At 46.6% G+C, this 14,828-nt stretch overlaps 1 protein-coding gene across 2 annotated transcripts; it reads right to left on the reverse strand.

Annotated features, from left to right (window-relative positions):
- Positions 1 to 269: 269 nt before the first annotated feature.
- CSRNP1 (cysteine and serine rich nuclear protein 1) lies at positions 270 to 14,752 on the reverse strand. Of its 2 annotated transcripts, XM_018089207.2 has the most exons (5): positions 14,603 to 14,752; positions 8,542 to 8,737; positions 5,945 to 6,204; positions 5,179 to 5,475; positions 270 to 4,148 (listed from the first exon to the last, which is right to left on the reverse strand). In XM_018089207.2, the coding sequence occupies exons 1-5, from the start codon at positions 14,669 to 14,671 to the stop codon at positions 3,165 to 3,167; spliced, it is 1,806 nt and encodes a 601-aa protein (XP_017944696.1). In that variant the 5' UTR covers positions 14,672 to 14,752; the 3' UTR covers positions 270 to 3,164. The 2 variants fall into 2 exon arrangements, with proteins under 2 accessions (XP_017944696.1, XP_008926811.2); XM_008928563.3 differs by lacking the exon at positions 14,603 to 14,752 and having other exon boundaries at positions 8,542 to 9,467.
- Positions 14,753 to 14,828: the final 76 nt, after the last annotated feature.

A 14,828-nucleotide genomic window follows, 5' to 3' on the forward strand; every position in this document is an offset into this window, starting at 1 on the left:
GGGGTGAGAAAAGCAATGGGAGTCCCCAAGCTCAGGAGAAGCCTCTTGGAAGACACCAAGCTGGGACAAGGGCTGCTCCTGCCATGGTAGGATGCTCCCATTTCGACACCTGGGGTGGGAACCCCAGCACACACATTAGCTTCAAAAAGGGATAAAACGGACCAAAAACAAAGAAAGAAGAGACAACTGTGACATACAATGCACCATACACACCCATCATCCAAATTTCTGAGCCACAGTGAAGGGTAAACGGTGAAGACACTGCCGTATTCAAACAAAATTCTTTTATTGAAAGTGTAATGGAAATTTCTTCATATTGCTTCGATGAAATGAGAGACAGCAGCTGTAGACAAATATGCTTTTTTATAAACAAATGCAAATGGATAAGGTAAAAATAAAGCATTTTTTTTTAACTTGTACCTTTAAGCAACATAATCACAATATATACACAAAGAAAGCTAAAATAAAGCTATGTTGAAACCAAAGCGTTTCAACCAATACATTAGATAATTACAGATTGTGTCAATAAATACCCAGTTTTTAAACTGTTTAACAGGCGACTTTTTACACAGATACCAAGAAGAAAAAAAATTATATATTTACAATTCAGTGCCCTGGGGAAAAAAAAAAAAGAGAAAAAAATCTTTTTTCTTTCTTTTTGGCACCAATACAAATAAAAAGAATAAATTACTGAAAAAAATCCACAAAGGCAGGAGTCAATCCCAATCATTCATTAAAAAAAAGTGTGTATATTATATATATAAAATATGTGTATATATTTTATATATATAAATATATATATGCAGAGAAACCTAGGAATGTTATAAAATATATTAGTGCCAATAAATACAGAACGGTACCAGACTTTCAACTGTCAGTATTTCTGATGCAGTCTTGAAGGATAGCAACTACCACCTAGGGAGATAACTGAAGGGGGGATTTTTACAGTCTAAAAGAAACGACGACGACAAAAAAAATAATAATAATAATAACAATAATAATAATTATAAATAATTATAATAATTATATATAAATCCAGGAAATCCTCCATCTGCCAGTAGTATTCCTACAGTCGCCCTCCTGCCTGGCGGGGGGGTCCCCGGGGGCGATGCTTTGCGGGAGGATGCGGCAGCGAGCGCGGGGCGAGGACGTGGCTCCGCTTCTGAGTTGACCGGCTCAATTCCAGAGAAGATGTACAATTAAATAGGAATAACAACGACTAAAAAAAAAAAACCCCAAGCAACCCAGCCTTCGCCATATTCGTACGCCAGAAGTTTCCTAAATTGCCCGCAGGTTTGCGTGAGGCACCTGTGGATGAGCAGGTACCCAAGAGCACCATCCCTGTCGTCGGGGATAGAAACAGTTCAGCCAATAGAAAAATCCTCAAATCCATATTCTGGGGTTATTTCACCGTGTGTCTCTGCACCCCTGGGAGTTCCTTCCAGCTGCTCCCAGGGCTGTGGGGCTGGGACACCAGAGCTGTGTCCTCCCCCTGTGCTGGTAATGCCAGGAATCGCTCCCATCAACAAATTTTCCAAGGGGGAATTTAAAGCCGATAGGTTTTAAATCCATTTTGTTTTTTCCATACCACTGGTGTAGGCACTTAGTGTATCACTGACGTACAGATTTTATGTCCAGTTACATCTTGTGGCCAAATAGTGTCTTGTTCTCAAACTGATTTAAATAGCAAAAGGCCAAGGCAGCCTCCCATATCTTTCCTATACATGATCATTTATCTCATTTTAAAAACCAAAAGCCTTTAGTTTTTCAGCTTTATCTTCAGGTATTGTTCTTTCTTCCCTCAAAAACCGTACTCAGAGGATAAATAACCCAGTAAACTTCATATCCATCTGTTTTACTTAAATCACCTGATTCACCTCCATAAAAAATTAGTACAATCAGCCTGATCCACTGGATTTTGGAGCTGCGACATCCTCGGTGTTCGGGAGTCCTAAGGAGCACTTGCTGAGGAGCTTGAGCACAGTGTTGCTGTTTTGGCTTTGCTCTCCCAAAGCCCCCCCGAGGGCTGCCAAGGTCCTTATCTTTACACCTCCCCACCACTGCTAACAGTTCCTCTGCATATTCAGGCACCATAACTGATGGGGAAAGATCTCATGGCCAAATCCTCAGGAAATTAAATAAATTATAAAATAATTTACAAAAAGGGGTTGGGTTTTGTTTTGTTTTGAGCTAGTTCTTGTTATTTCTTAAATAGTTGAAGGTTTTGCTTGTTTTGCTCTCCACAGGGATATTACGGAGACCAGACACCATCTGAGGGCTGAGAGAAACCAAGGAATGTTGCACAAATGCTTCCCTCATCCCTGCCCTCCCACCCACTTGTGTTCAGCATTTTTAGAAATGTGAAGTGAAGACCAAACAGCCAACATCACTCAGACTCAGAAAAACCAGGGTCATCTTCCTGTTGAAGACCTTATTGCCCTTCCAGGTCATCGACAAACCACAGTGCTATTCACGTACTACAGGTAGAAAATAAATAAATACAGATATATTATGCAAAAAAATATGATTGTACACATAATACATCTGAGGTATTACCAATTTAAATAAGGTTTCATGCTAGTTCAAGCTTCGGTGGCTAGTTAAATTCTGGAATTTGCAATAAATAGATGAAGAATGATTATGTATATAGTGTATGGATCTCTTCTGTAAACCTCGTCCGATTTAAACGCAAGAGCAGGTTGGGCTGACTCTTACGCAAACCACAAATTTTTACAATAAATACAGCTTCAAAAAGTTGTCTTAAAAAGTTCCTGCAACACTGAAACGTTTCTAGAAGGGGCTGTGTGTACGACTGGCAACGTTAGCGAGGAGTATTTCTCAACGGGTCTTTTCATACAAAACACAAGGAAATTCTTATGTGAAAGTCTTTTTGCCCTCCCTCCCCTCCCCATCCCATCATGAGAGTTTAGAAATTTTTGCACAAACAGCGAGAGAACTGATTGTAGCTGCAGTATGTCAAAACGTCCACGTTCTATAAAGACCAAAAATAGTTTATCTGCTTAGAAAGTCTTTCGTTGTTGTTGGGTTTTCCTCCTTATACTTGAGTAGCACAATGTCATCCTTCTGGTGAAAGTTTGCCCATCCAACTGTTCTTCCATTTTCCTTTCAGCTCCAGTCCTTGTTGCCTGAGCCACACGGGTGTTTCACACTTTCACCGTCTCCATCAGCGATGACTTGATGGCATCCTCCAAAAGTTGATTGTCTGTGAAAGGGGCTGGGGTTTCAGGGACGGATTCAGACAAACCAATGAGGGACTCCAAGAAACAGGAGCCCTGATCTCCAGCTTGCGGGAAGCCTGGGAAATTAGGCAACTGAAACTGTAACGCTGAGAAGTTATCGAGGTTCTCGTACTCCTTTAAGGAGTTGTAAAGCGGTCCCAAGTTATAGTCCGAGAAGGACTGGAAGAAATCCAAGGAGTCAGAGGAAAGGCTGAGGTCGGCGTAGCTCTTGGAGCAGGGCTCGGTGGGGGATGAGGCGCAGCAGGAGAGCCCATCACACCGCGCGTGGGCAGCATCCTCCAGCAAACCCCCGCTGTCCTGGTTGGCATTCTCGTCCAGGCACTCCGAGAGGTGGGACAAGTGGCCAGGGACAGGCTTGGCCTCACTGCCATGGTCCTCAATGAAGAAGTCAGCAGGGTGGAAGCAGCTGAGGTCATCCTGGCCATGGCCACCCTCCTCCTCAGCATCCGAGTCGTTGAAGTGAAGGATGCGCGCCAAGCCGTCGTCGTCCACATCCGACTGGGATTTGTCAGAGGGGAGGCTCTCGTAGGGCTCCTCCAGGTCTTCACTGGGGTGGGAGGAGATGGAGGAGTCCGTCATGTCACTGCTGCAGCTGTTCTCCCCCAGGGCCTCCAGGTCAGGGCTGAACTGGAAGGCAGGTGCCAGCGGCACTGCGCGCTCCTCCAAGGAGCCCTTCCCTGCCGTGCACCCCAGAGGCGGGAGCCGCTCCCGGAAAGGGGGCTCGGCTTCCAAAACCTTCTCGCTGCTCTGCTGCTGCTTCTCCAGCTCCAGCTTCATGATGGTGTGGATGAAGTGTGTCTGCACACGGGCCTGGTTGAACTCAATCCTGCCCTCGGTGTTGCCACAGCCATCCTTGGTGCAGCCGCAGGGAAAGGAGGTGTGATCCATCTGGCACAGGGAGAAGAAGAGGTGGAGGATTAGGATCAAACCAAGCGGCACAAAGTCAAAACCGCCTGCAACTCACCCACCCCAAGAAACCAAGTAACAGCTGAGGAGACAAAAAAAAAAAAAAATGCCCCGCTCTTTTGAAGGGGTGTCATAAAAAGTTGGATTTCAGTGAAGAAAATCAAAAGATTCAAAAAGAAAGCAAAATATAACGGTCCAAAAGGAGACATAAGGGGGCAAACGTGAGTTTTTCTATTTATTGCTATTTATAGATATCATTATCTGATCTGCAGCAGCCACTAGAGGGGGGCTGTGGCCCACACATGGAGCACCCGTGTGCACCCATCTGACTGTGTGCATCCACCTACGCCACCTCCAGCCTCCAACCACCACAGCAGTGCCCAGAATAGGGAATACGGCTCCTCAAATGCAGCTAGGCAGGCACCCATAAAAAAAAAAGCTGAAAAATATAACACACTAATTGAATACAGAGGGATTATCCCACTGTGCAGGTGGCCTGCACAGCTCGCTGTGGGCTGACGCTCAGCTGACACTCCCACGTTCTCCTGAGCGCGCTGGGAGTTGTGACACACGCCAAGGGAAAACAGAATTAAAAATAAAACCAGGGGGAGGGGGAGAAATCACAGCCTTGTGTGAGGAGCAAGAAGCTTTCCCTTGCAGACATTCCCACGTGGCCCATCTCCAGCAGGAGACCAAGCAGGTACGGGTCTCGTGGGGACACACGTGGTGTGTGCATTCTCGCTGCAGGCTCAGGCACATCCCCACGGCTGCTCCAGCAGCACAGGGATTGCTGCATGTGTGATTTGGGAAGCGGACGCTTTCAAGCAGTGTCTGCCTTGCAGCCTGGGGAGCATCTCCAAGTCCTTTCCTAACCTGCTCCACTCCGAGCATAGCTGGGAGCAGATGCACTTTACAGGCTGCTCTAACCCTGTCCTGCTGGCTCCAAACCCCCCTGCTCTAACACACAGCTGGAGCCGTGGTGCTTCCCCACGCCCAGAGGTGAGGGCAGTACCTGACACTTAATGCCTGCCAAGCTGCAGCTGCAGGTCTCCGGGTCGCAGACCTCCCGGCAGTCGCAGCCGCAGTCCTCCCGGGACAGGCGGATGTTGTGCAGCTCCCGCTTCTCCTCCTTGTCGATCTTCTTCACCCCCACGGCCTTCAGCAGTGCACGTCTCTTCTTGGCAGGGTAGGGCTGCAGGAAGAACCCATCCTCCAGGTCCACGTTGCTGACGTCGATGTCGTCGTCGGAGATGTCATCGATGGTGAGCTGGTTGGCCTCCTGCGACTCCTTTGTGCCGTTCATGGTGAGCTAAGGGAAGAAAATGGACAAAGCATTAGTGGCCTGTTGAGGACGCAGAGCCATCAGCATCCCCAGATCAGGGGAAACGAGAAAGGAATGACCTGCCCCCTCCATGATGGCCAACCCCAGGAACAACATCTGTGTCAGAGCCCCCAAAGACCTGACAGGGGCTGCTTCCTGGGATATCAAGTGTCTAAATCAGAGATGAAAAGGTTTTGGGAGATGCTGAGAGGAGTCTCAAGTCTAGGAATAGAGAGGTACTACCAAAAGAATAAAAACATCTTCAATGTCTTTTCCATCACTTTTCAAAGATGGAGAACCAAGTGAAAAACCCACACTGGAGCCTGTGTTTTTTGGAGACCCAAACAGGGCTAAGGACTGATGCCCCCAGGTCTCAGAGAGGCTCCTACTGAAAGCTGGCCAATTACTAATGACATCCACCAACTTCTCATCAACCCAGCCCCATGCTCCTACTCACTTTCCATTTCAACGCTTCCAACTTCTCCTCTTTTAATTTCTCTTCAAGTTTCCCCCGACGGACGTTTTCCTGCTCCTTTGAAAACTCCGCCAGCGTGAACTGCCGGGAGGAGCTGTGTTTGCTCACCATCCCCAGGGTACAGCCCCCACGACTAGGCACGCTCGTGAACCCCTGGCAGCGTGGGAAGTAAAACACAGTGACCCGGTCAAACTCCACATTGTTCTTCTTTAGTCGCTTGGATTTCTTCAGGATAGACGTGGCTAAAAATGGAGGGGGAAAAAAAAAAAGGCACAAAGTCAGTGCTGCCATCCTGGAGATAGGATAGAAATGTTACAAACAGGCTGTAAATATCACAAACACCAGGACTTATAATTACCCTCTCAACAGGGACATGATAGGACGAGGCTACATCATTGCTTGTAGCAATCGAGGCTACATTATTGCTTGGTGGTGTTTTAGCAGCTAACACTTCAAAGGTGGGATGAGGATGGAGAGAAAAGTAAGCCAAGTCCTTCTGCAACAGAGTTGACCCCACGAAATGGTTGCTGCTTCTCCTTCCCGCTTGACTTCCCCCAGGAAACATACATTTGCTTATTCTTCACGTGCAGCAGAGCATAACGAACAAGCAACCAGCCATCCTACACGTCTGTCTCTCTAAACCCACACACCCTGCCCCACATTCAGGAGCCCATGGTCTGCTCCTGGGATGCTGTAGCACCGGCGCTCAAGCACTGCATGGCTCCAGCTTTTGTGGCAGGGCAGAAAGTAGCCCAAATGGCTGGGGTTTTTTTTCTGGTACTTCCTTTCACCATCCACTGGGAGGAACTCTGAATCTATAGTTTATTCTCAAGAGACTCATTTGAGAGCAGCTGCAAAGATGTTAATCTTCGTGCAGGTGATCCCAGGGTAAACATGGCAACACATGACTCTGGTTTATCTTAAACTGCTGAAACATGCTACACACCATTTAAAGAGGAGCCTCTCCAGAGATACCTGGTCCTGCACATCTGCACATGCAAACACAGCAGATGTAGGGGGACTAATTAGTCAAGGCAGGTTCAGAGTCAGTGAGTTTCCACGAATGTAGCTGGCCAAGAAAGCAAAGTGAGGCACAGCAGTACTGGGCAACACAGTTGCAAGAGAGTGGCAGGAACGAGAGCCAGCTGCACCCAAATTTGGTGGTGGTGGGTATTTTTGGTCTTATTCTTTGCTGATGAATGGGTGCTTTGGTAGCCACCATGGAAATTATGGGAAGAAATAACTCAGAAAGGATGGGTGACTCCTGCAGAGCTGGGACTGACCCCTGTTCTTCAGGTGGAAGAGACATAGGCCAGGAGCCAAAAAAAGGACTGTAAAAACCTGAGGGGCTTGGCCCCAAAGGCTGGGAAAGTGCGAGACTGGACAGTTAGCTGCACCCACATTTCACAGGTCTCACTTGCCAAAATACAGTGTTTCAGTTTCATGGGAAAAAAAAAAAAAAGAAAGAAAAAAGAAGCGTTCACCCAGCTGTGTCAGCAGCTTCTGCTCAATAGCTGGGGGTTCACACTGGGTGCTGCAGTCGCTCTGATGATATCTTTGCGCTGCGCGTTGCACTTTCATAATAACCTTGACTCAATCTTCTAAAACACGAGCCCTTTATCAAAAGGCAAGTTAACCACTGCGATCATCTATCGACTGAGCTGCTGCACTTTGGCATTTGCTTCTCTCTCCCTGCACCCCTCCTCTGAAATTGTTTTCCCATTCCTGACCCTTTTCCAATTGAGCCAGGGAATACAAAAAGTTCATTGTTTTGTCACAAAACCTGGGAAGACAAGCAAGAATGAGACTCTTTATTATTACAAGACTTCTAAAGCCTTTTCAGACCACTGTGTGTTTGTGTATGTCTGCTAAGTGGACCTTAACTGCTATATACAGTGGGTGTTCAGTATAATTTACTAGGCTGAACTATTTCTTCACCATGAAGATGTTCCTCTATTGTATCTTTTATTTTTCCCTTCACATGGCAGATAAAGGGTTTTACAACCTTGCCTCTTGTATGTTTTCCTAAAAGCTCTCAAAACTGATATTGCTGGGAAAACAAAATAGCATTTATCTGTACTAGCAGCGGAGGCAATGTCAAACATGTCATGTTCTTTGGCAAAGTACCCAACTCATGTAGGAAACGAGTTCTGAAATGGTAATTACACTACTGGTTAATCATTTTTGAAAAACAGTGTTATGGGCCTTTGCTGTCTGATTAATTTTTGCCTATGGAACAGCTTGACAGGGAATTGAGGGCTGGTGGGAAGGTCCTGCAGCATGGGCTTGGAGGCATCCACATGCCTCTGCACATCCAGGTCCTTGGGTTTCTATTCCTGGAAATTTGGACTTCAGCAAAAATACGATAAAGCACTGACAAATACTGGGAGGAAGGGCTGAAGATCCTGAGGATGCTGAACGATTATAAATTGGTGTCATGACAGGTATTGCAGCCACTTCCACCCACAAAGGTGTGCTCCAAGGGGGGACTCTGCGTGGTGAAGACCCACCAGCATGCCACAAAAAACCCATGCAGAGGCATGGCTGATCCCAGGAAAGGGGTTGCTGGAGATACTCACGGGTGAAGCTGGACGTTAAGGCAGAGCTGGGCTTGGGCTCTCCGCGGGAGCTCTCCTCGTCAGTCTCCCAGCCCGAGGATGCTGAGGAGGAGAGGGGGGAGCAGGAGGAGGAGGAGCAGTAGGTACTGTCATCCCCCAGCTCTTCATACTTCCTTTTCAATACTCCGCTCATGGTGACGCCGTATTTTTCATATAACTGGAAGACAAAGGAGAAAAGCAAAATGAAGCGCGGGAAATACTGGCAGTTTCTGATGATGAGCAGAACGGTTTTAGCCCCCCCCCCAACAAGGCTCCTCCACCAGATCCACTTGGCCATGCAGGTGTGATTCCCAAAAAGTGCTCCCCCCAAAATACCACACCTTACTATGCTCGCTGTGAACACCTGCTGAATCACTCTCACATTTTACAACACTGGAGAAAAAACAACTATCCCAGACAACAAACTGTCCAGAAACCAATTCAATCAACACAAATGTTATCAAACAGTAAGTATTACGTTTTGCTTACTAATTCTTTTATGTTCACTCTCCTTACCCAGATCGCTTTCTATGCAGTTACAGCTTTAACGTCTTGCTAATTACAAAAATAAGCCAGTTTGCAGAGAACAATCTGTTGGCATGATTTACATGCTACAGCCCCCCGGGGAAACAGACTTATTAAATGAAGCACTGAAATACAAATATATCAACTGTGAAGAACAGCCCTTCTCCTCACAGTGCCTTTCATAGTCAGTCCCCCATTCAATAAGCTATTCTTGTTTAGGCTGGGTTATGTATCAAGCATAGTAGCAATTAAAAACAATGCAGCTAATTAAAAACAAAGAAGCTCTGTATTTGCCTAGATTCCTAAATTTCCTTCGTGCTTTGCCCCTGCTCATCCTAAAGAGAAAAAAAATAAAGAAAGAAAAAACCAAAATAACTGTGTTGCATCTTTTTAAACTTTGCTTTTATAAAGTTTGTACAATTTCAGGCAACAAAAAACAAAACAAAACAAAAACAAAAGCCAGAAAAGCTACAAACTTTGCCTACAATAGGTTTGGACAACACTCTCAGGCACATGGTGTGATTCTTGGGGTGGTCTTGTGCTGGGCCAGGAGCTGGACTTGATGATCCCTGTGAGTCCCTTCAACACAGGATATTCTATTATTCTAATGAATACTAGCTCCCACCCAAGCTGGGATGCTCCTGCACCAATGATGGACCATTCCACCTTTTAGACACTGGCAACACCACCCCAGCTGCCCCTGCTTCTGCAGAAGTCTCTGCCAGCTTATTTTGAAGCCAGTGAGCCATTTCCAGAACTGAAACCCAGGCTGCTGCCAGAGGGGTGACTTGCTTCATCCCCATCCCATCAGGCTGTAAGACACAATCACAGGGGCAGAGATGCAGTCCCAGCCCAGAAACTCCTTCCAGCAAGGAGGGGAGAGCCCCAGCACCGTGGGATGCTACTAGCCACCCCATAATACACAGAAGCTAAAGCATGCCTAAAATTTGGACAACACAGAGAGTAAACAGCCCCAGGATGGTGACAGCACAGATACAGGGATGCCAGACACCGAGCCCCCATCCCCTCCCACCACCTGAAACTCCTCCACAGGCCAAATTAATCCTTTGCAACCTTAACACTTTCTCACCCTCTTTTGCATGTCTGAAGTTAATTTAAGTCCCTGAAACAGAAAAAAGAACACTAAATCTGCCCTTCTGACAGCCCTAAGCAGGCAGCACAGACCCCACACCAGCTTCAAGAACCTCCCCATGATGGGATTTTCAATATCCCGACAGCGCTGTGCAGTATCACGTTGCAGGATGGGAGCACATGCAGTACCTTCCAAGCCCTGCACCAACCCTCGCTAATTATGTTTACCATCAGCTTCCCAGGAGACAACAGTCCCCTAAAAGGTCAGAAAAGTCTCCAGATGAAGCAGTTCCCTGGCCTGAAGAAGTTAATCATTTGCTGCAGCACATGTTTATGGGGCCAGTACATCCCCCACGGCCCCGAACCTGGGGGATGGGGAGAGGTGATCCCTCCATCCCTCCTCCTCCTCCTCCTCCTGCAGACCTGGAGCTGCAGGTGGTTTTGCCACAGAGCGGTTGTTGGGTTTTTGGCCTTAATCCAAAATAGATGCAGAGAAGGTGGATTTGGCCACCCTCCAGCCCCGGCAGCACATGTCCTACCCAACACCTGGATTAACCCCTTTTCTGCCTGCTCCACAGCAAAGCTGAGCTCACAGGCAGCCACGATACCCAAACCAACGACCTGGTTGCATTTACAAAATATTATAGTTTTATTATTTTTATATATATGCCTTCTGCACTGTCTCACATTTGCTTTAGGAAAACAACCAGGAGCACACAAACCCTCCAAATCCAAGGCAGGGGTCCGAATCAAAGCCTGGGCTGCAGCCAGAGGTTTACAGACCCCATTGTCCACCTGGAACGGCCAAAAACTTTGCAAAAAAACCCCCACAGCTAGCTTGAAAAAGCATCAGTTTGTGCCACAGAGTGGCCACTCGCTGCTCCAAAGGACAACTCTGACACTGCCAGTGAGGGAAGCCACTGTAGCCAAGGGAGGGAAAAATCAGCTCCTCAGAAAGCCCCTAGGGGACACATCCAACAGCAAACAGCCTCTGAGGTACAATGTTGATCACATCCAAGCCTCGTGGGAGACACCAGAGGGTGGTGGAGCAGCCAAGATCACTCTGCTGAGACAGGGATAACTCCCTTTGGTCCGGACCAAAGATGCAACCCTGACACTCAAGTCACCTGCAAACCCACCAGCCCCTCAGGAGCCGCATCACATCCCCCCAGATCACACCACAGGGAAAACCGAAGCGCCCTTCTCAAGACAGAGAACTGAGCTAACACAAACACCAAGCCAGAGCCAAGGCAAGCTGTGCAGAAGATGGTGCAATTGCATTATTTATTTTTTAAATACTGTCATCAGCCAGAAGGATGAAGGGAGGTGTGTGCAGCTCCCATCTATGAGAATGAGCCAAATGCATAGGAAAAAAAAAAAAACCAAACACTTCTGGCATGCTGTCTTCTTCAAAACACCTATTGTTTTGTTACTGCAAAGTAGGTGTCGTGCAAACAGGATTCTCAATTAATGGGAAAGAGCTGGTGAACCTGTTGCCCACCAGCCAAATACATTAATTTCCCTCTCTAATGCCTTCCCCCTTGTTGCTGATTTATGGCTGTGATGTTTTCCAGGTGATGTTTTCAAATCCTTCTCAGGAGTGATGTAGTTGGGCTGCAGCCATTGGTGCCCACTTCTATCCACCCCCAAAATATCCTCTAGATGGGGGTATTCCTGTCAAAGGCAGGACAATCTTCTCCTCCCCTCCTCACCCCAGCACTTGGGACCAGACTTCCCATGTCACCAAAGCTTTTGGCCACTCAGCCAAAAAAGCCCAGAGGCTCATTCAGACACAACAAGGATATTTTAATTGCAGTAATTTTGCAAGGAACCTTAAATTCACAGCGATGTCTTACAAGGAAGCCCCAAAAATGTCCACAGTAGCATGGAAAAAATAAATATCTATATCTAAGCTTGCCATTGCAAATCTCTGCAGGCACTGCCGAGTGCAGGATTTTACCACCTTCTCCTTCTCTTTTTTTTTTTTTTACATAACCTGAAATAAAATAATCCTATCTTCCTTTTAGTTGCCAAAAAAGACATTCTGTTCTTGGCTAAGACTTCTTACTCATCTATTTTACTGAAAACAGCTTTTGGAACAAGTACATAATGCAATGGATCAAACCCGCAGGAATTCCTCTCTGGCACCAGAACTCCCACTATCCTGGGAATACTTTCTAACAAATATTTAGCCCAGATGTGCATTCCTTTCTTTCTCTCTCCCTCCTTTTTTTTTTTTTTTTTTTTTTTTTTAAGGCATTAAAGTTTGGGTGGGGGAATTGGGGGGGGGGGCTATCTAGTTGGGGGGAAGGGAATCGAATCTGCAAAGTCCCATTTCTGGCGCTCAGCAAGTCGCAGGGTAAAGCTCTAATACACTGGAATGCGAGGAATTAATGTTTTAACTATCCTCCTCTTGGACGACGTCTCAACAGTAAATATTTCGAGTAATTTAGATTTAAGAAGGTTTGGCATTTGTTTAGCCAAGCGCAGAGGAAGGCAACTAAAACTCCTACCAGTGTCCAGTCTCCGAGAGACTGCACAAAGAGGTATCGTGGCTTTGGGCAGAATTATGAGGAGAAGATGTTTCGGTGTTACATTTTGGGGCTGCAGATGTGCTTTGAAGCGACAGGCAGTGCAAGCAAAGCAAAGGAAACTCCTCACAGCAAGTCCAGCAGCTGCCTTTGCTTGTGCCACAATTCCCATGGTATTGCAGGATAACGCCTATGAGCAAGGGTATTTTAAATTTTGAGGGTTCTGTTGGTGAAGCATCCTAAAGAATGGAAGGATCCCAAATATTTGCATGAGTTATTGAAAGCAAAGTTTCTTTTGCCAAGCAATTTGGGTAACACCAAGAAAACAACAATCCCTGCTACCCCACAAACCTCAGTGCAGTGCACTGAAAATATTTATTTTCCAGTGACTTTTTGAACTGGCTTGCTGACTTTAAAGCACAGCCTGCAGCCCGGGAGACAAAGTGGACTCATCCCAGTACACCAAGGTGGACTCTTCTCGGCACACCGGGACGAGGGCTCGGGCGCCGGGAGTGAGTTAACAACTCCGCTGAGCCATGAGTCAGAGCGGCTCCCGCTCCCTCCCCCCGAGCTGCAGTGGCTGTGCAGGTCTAGCAGGAGTAAATATTAGTTTAAAAAACACCACCGCATATTTTAGCCAGGTACGGCTCCGAAGGCGACTCGTGGGGCAGAGCTGAGGGAAGTTTTTGGGGTTGGTGTTTATTTGCACTCCACCATTTATTGCGGGTAAAGCGACCTCGGTGTGAGAATCACCAAGAACTGGTGTGGAGCTGAGCTTCCCCTTTAGCTATCCCAGAAATTTGATGTCTAACAGCAGTGGTGATTCCAGTAACACTTCTGGGGTTATTTAATAATCACCACACTATCAACACTGATTCACTGCTCGCTCATTTAACTATTTTAATTCTTTGCATATTTACTTAAGTGGTTTCCCCAGTGCCTCTGTGACAGCCTCCGCGATGACAACACTTCCAAATTTTGGGGCTGACGGAGCCAAGGCAAGTGGGATCATCCCAGTGGGACCCTCCAGGGGACAGTCCCACGCGTGTTCCCAGCCACGCAAAGCTGTGCTTTCCAGTTCAGACCAGATTATTTTCACTCAGCTGGGTCTAAGGTTTCATAACCTTGCTCTGGTTAAAAATAGCCTCTGCCTACTATGCAACAGCACAACCCAAAGTACCCCGTGCCATGGAGCAGGAGCATGAATCAGTCCAGAGCACCACGAGTTTATTCTCCTGTCAGAGACTGAACAAGCAAAGTGCCTTCCCTGAGAAGAGCATCAGAAGTCTTTACTCCATCTCCTAATTTTTAGACGGCCACAAAGAAAAAAAAAAAGGCTTGTCAGATTTTTCTACCAAGCCCTTATATCTTGCTGACAGCTTGAAAGGTAAATAAGAAACATTAGCAAACACATTAAAGGTTATCTGACATGGCCCGAATGAAAGGAGGTTGGGATGCACTCCGCGCTGATTGTGCTGTAATAAACACGAAAACAGCATAGTGTGCTTTGTCTAGGAAAATCCTCTATTTGATCACACCTCATGAATAATTCACACCAGGTTTCCATATTTGTCCTCCTGTAGGTACACGCTGTGCGTTACCTTCCCTGCTATATATACGCACGCATTTCCTGCGCTGAATTATTAAAGGCTTTGCTGGGAGCTGCAGAGTCTCTCCATGCGGAGAACAAACTCACCCTCCTGAAAATAAACCCAGCCCCCTCACCCCTTTGCTTTATCTGCAAACTGCTCAGCAGAGGAAAACTAAAATAATTTTCACGGAAAAATAAAATAAGAAAATAAAGTACTAATTGATGATGAATTCCTAGTAACAAATGACAAGACTGGCAGTGCTGGGTTAAGGGTTGAACTCGATCTTAAGAGGGCTTTTCCAACCTTAACGATTCTCTGATTCTGTGACTCCGAGGTTTGTAAATGGTTGTGAGGGTTATTCTCTCCATCCATCCCACTCAGGCATTCCAGGCATTAGTAAGGCTGAACTGCTTTAGGAAAGGGCTGTCCCTATGTGTCAGCCTCTTCCTACAGCGACATTATGTAACTCGGAGGTGACAGACACTTTGGAGTATGCCGGGGGGAGGGGAGGCAAGCAAAAAAAAAAAAA

Source organism: Manacus vitellinus, unplaced genomic scaffold (assembly GCF_001715985.3).
Source record: "Manacus vitellinus isolate BGI_N305 unplaced genomic scaffold, ASM171598v3 scaffold_12_pilon, whole genome shotgun sequence".
Classification (NCBI taxonomy): Eukaryota; Metazoa; Chordata; class Aves; order Passeriformes; family Pipridae; genus Manacus; species Manacus vitellinus.

Excerpts from the sequence above, each read along its gene's own strand:
- CSRNP1 (XM_008928563.3), bottom strand. The coding sequence starts at position 8,857 with ATGGCCAAGTGGATCTGGTGGAGGAGCCTTGTTGGGGGGGGGGCTAAA. Across the intron at positions 5,476-5,944 it reads TGGAAGCGTTGAAATGGAAA|CTCACCATGAACGGCACAAA; the intron begins GTGAGTAGGAGC and ends TTCTTCCCTTAG. Across the intron at positions 4,149-5,178 it reads TGGCAGGCATTAAGTGTCAG|ATGGATCACACCTCCTTTCC; the intron begins GTACTGCCCTCA and ends TCCCTGTGCCAG.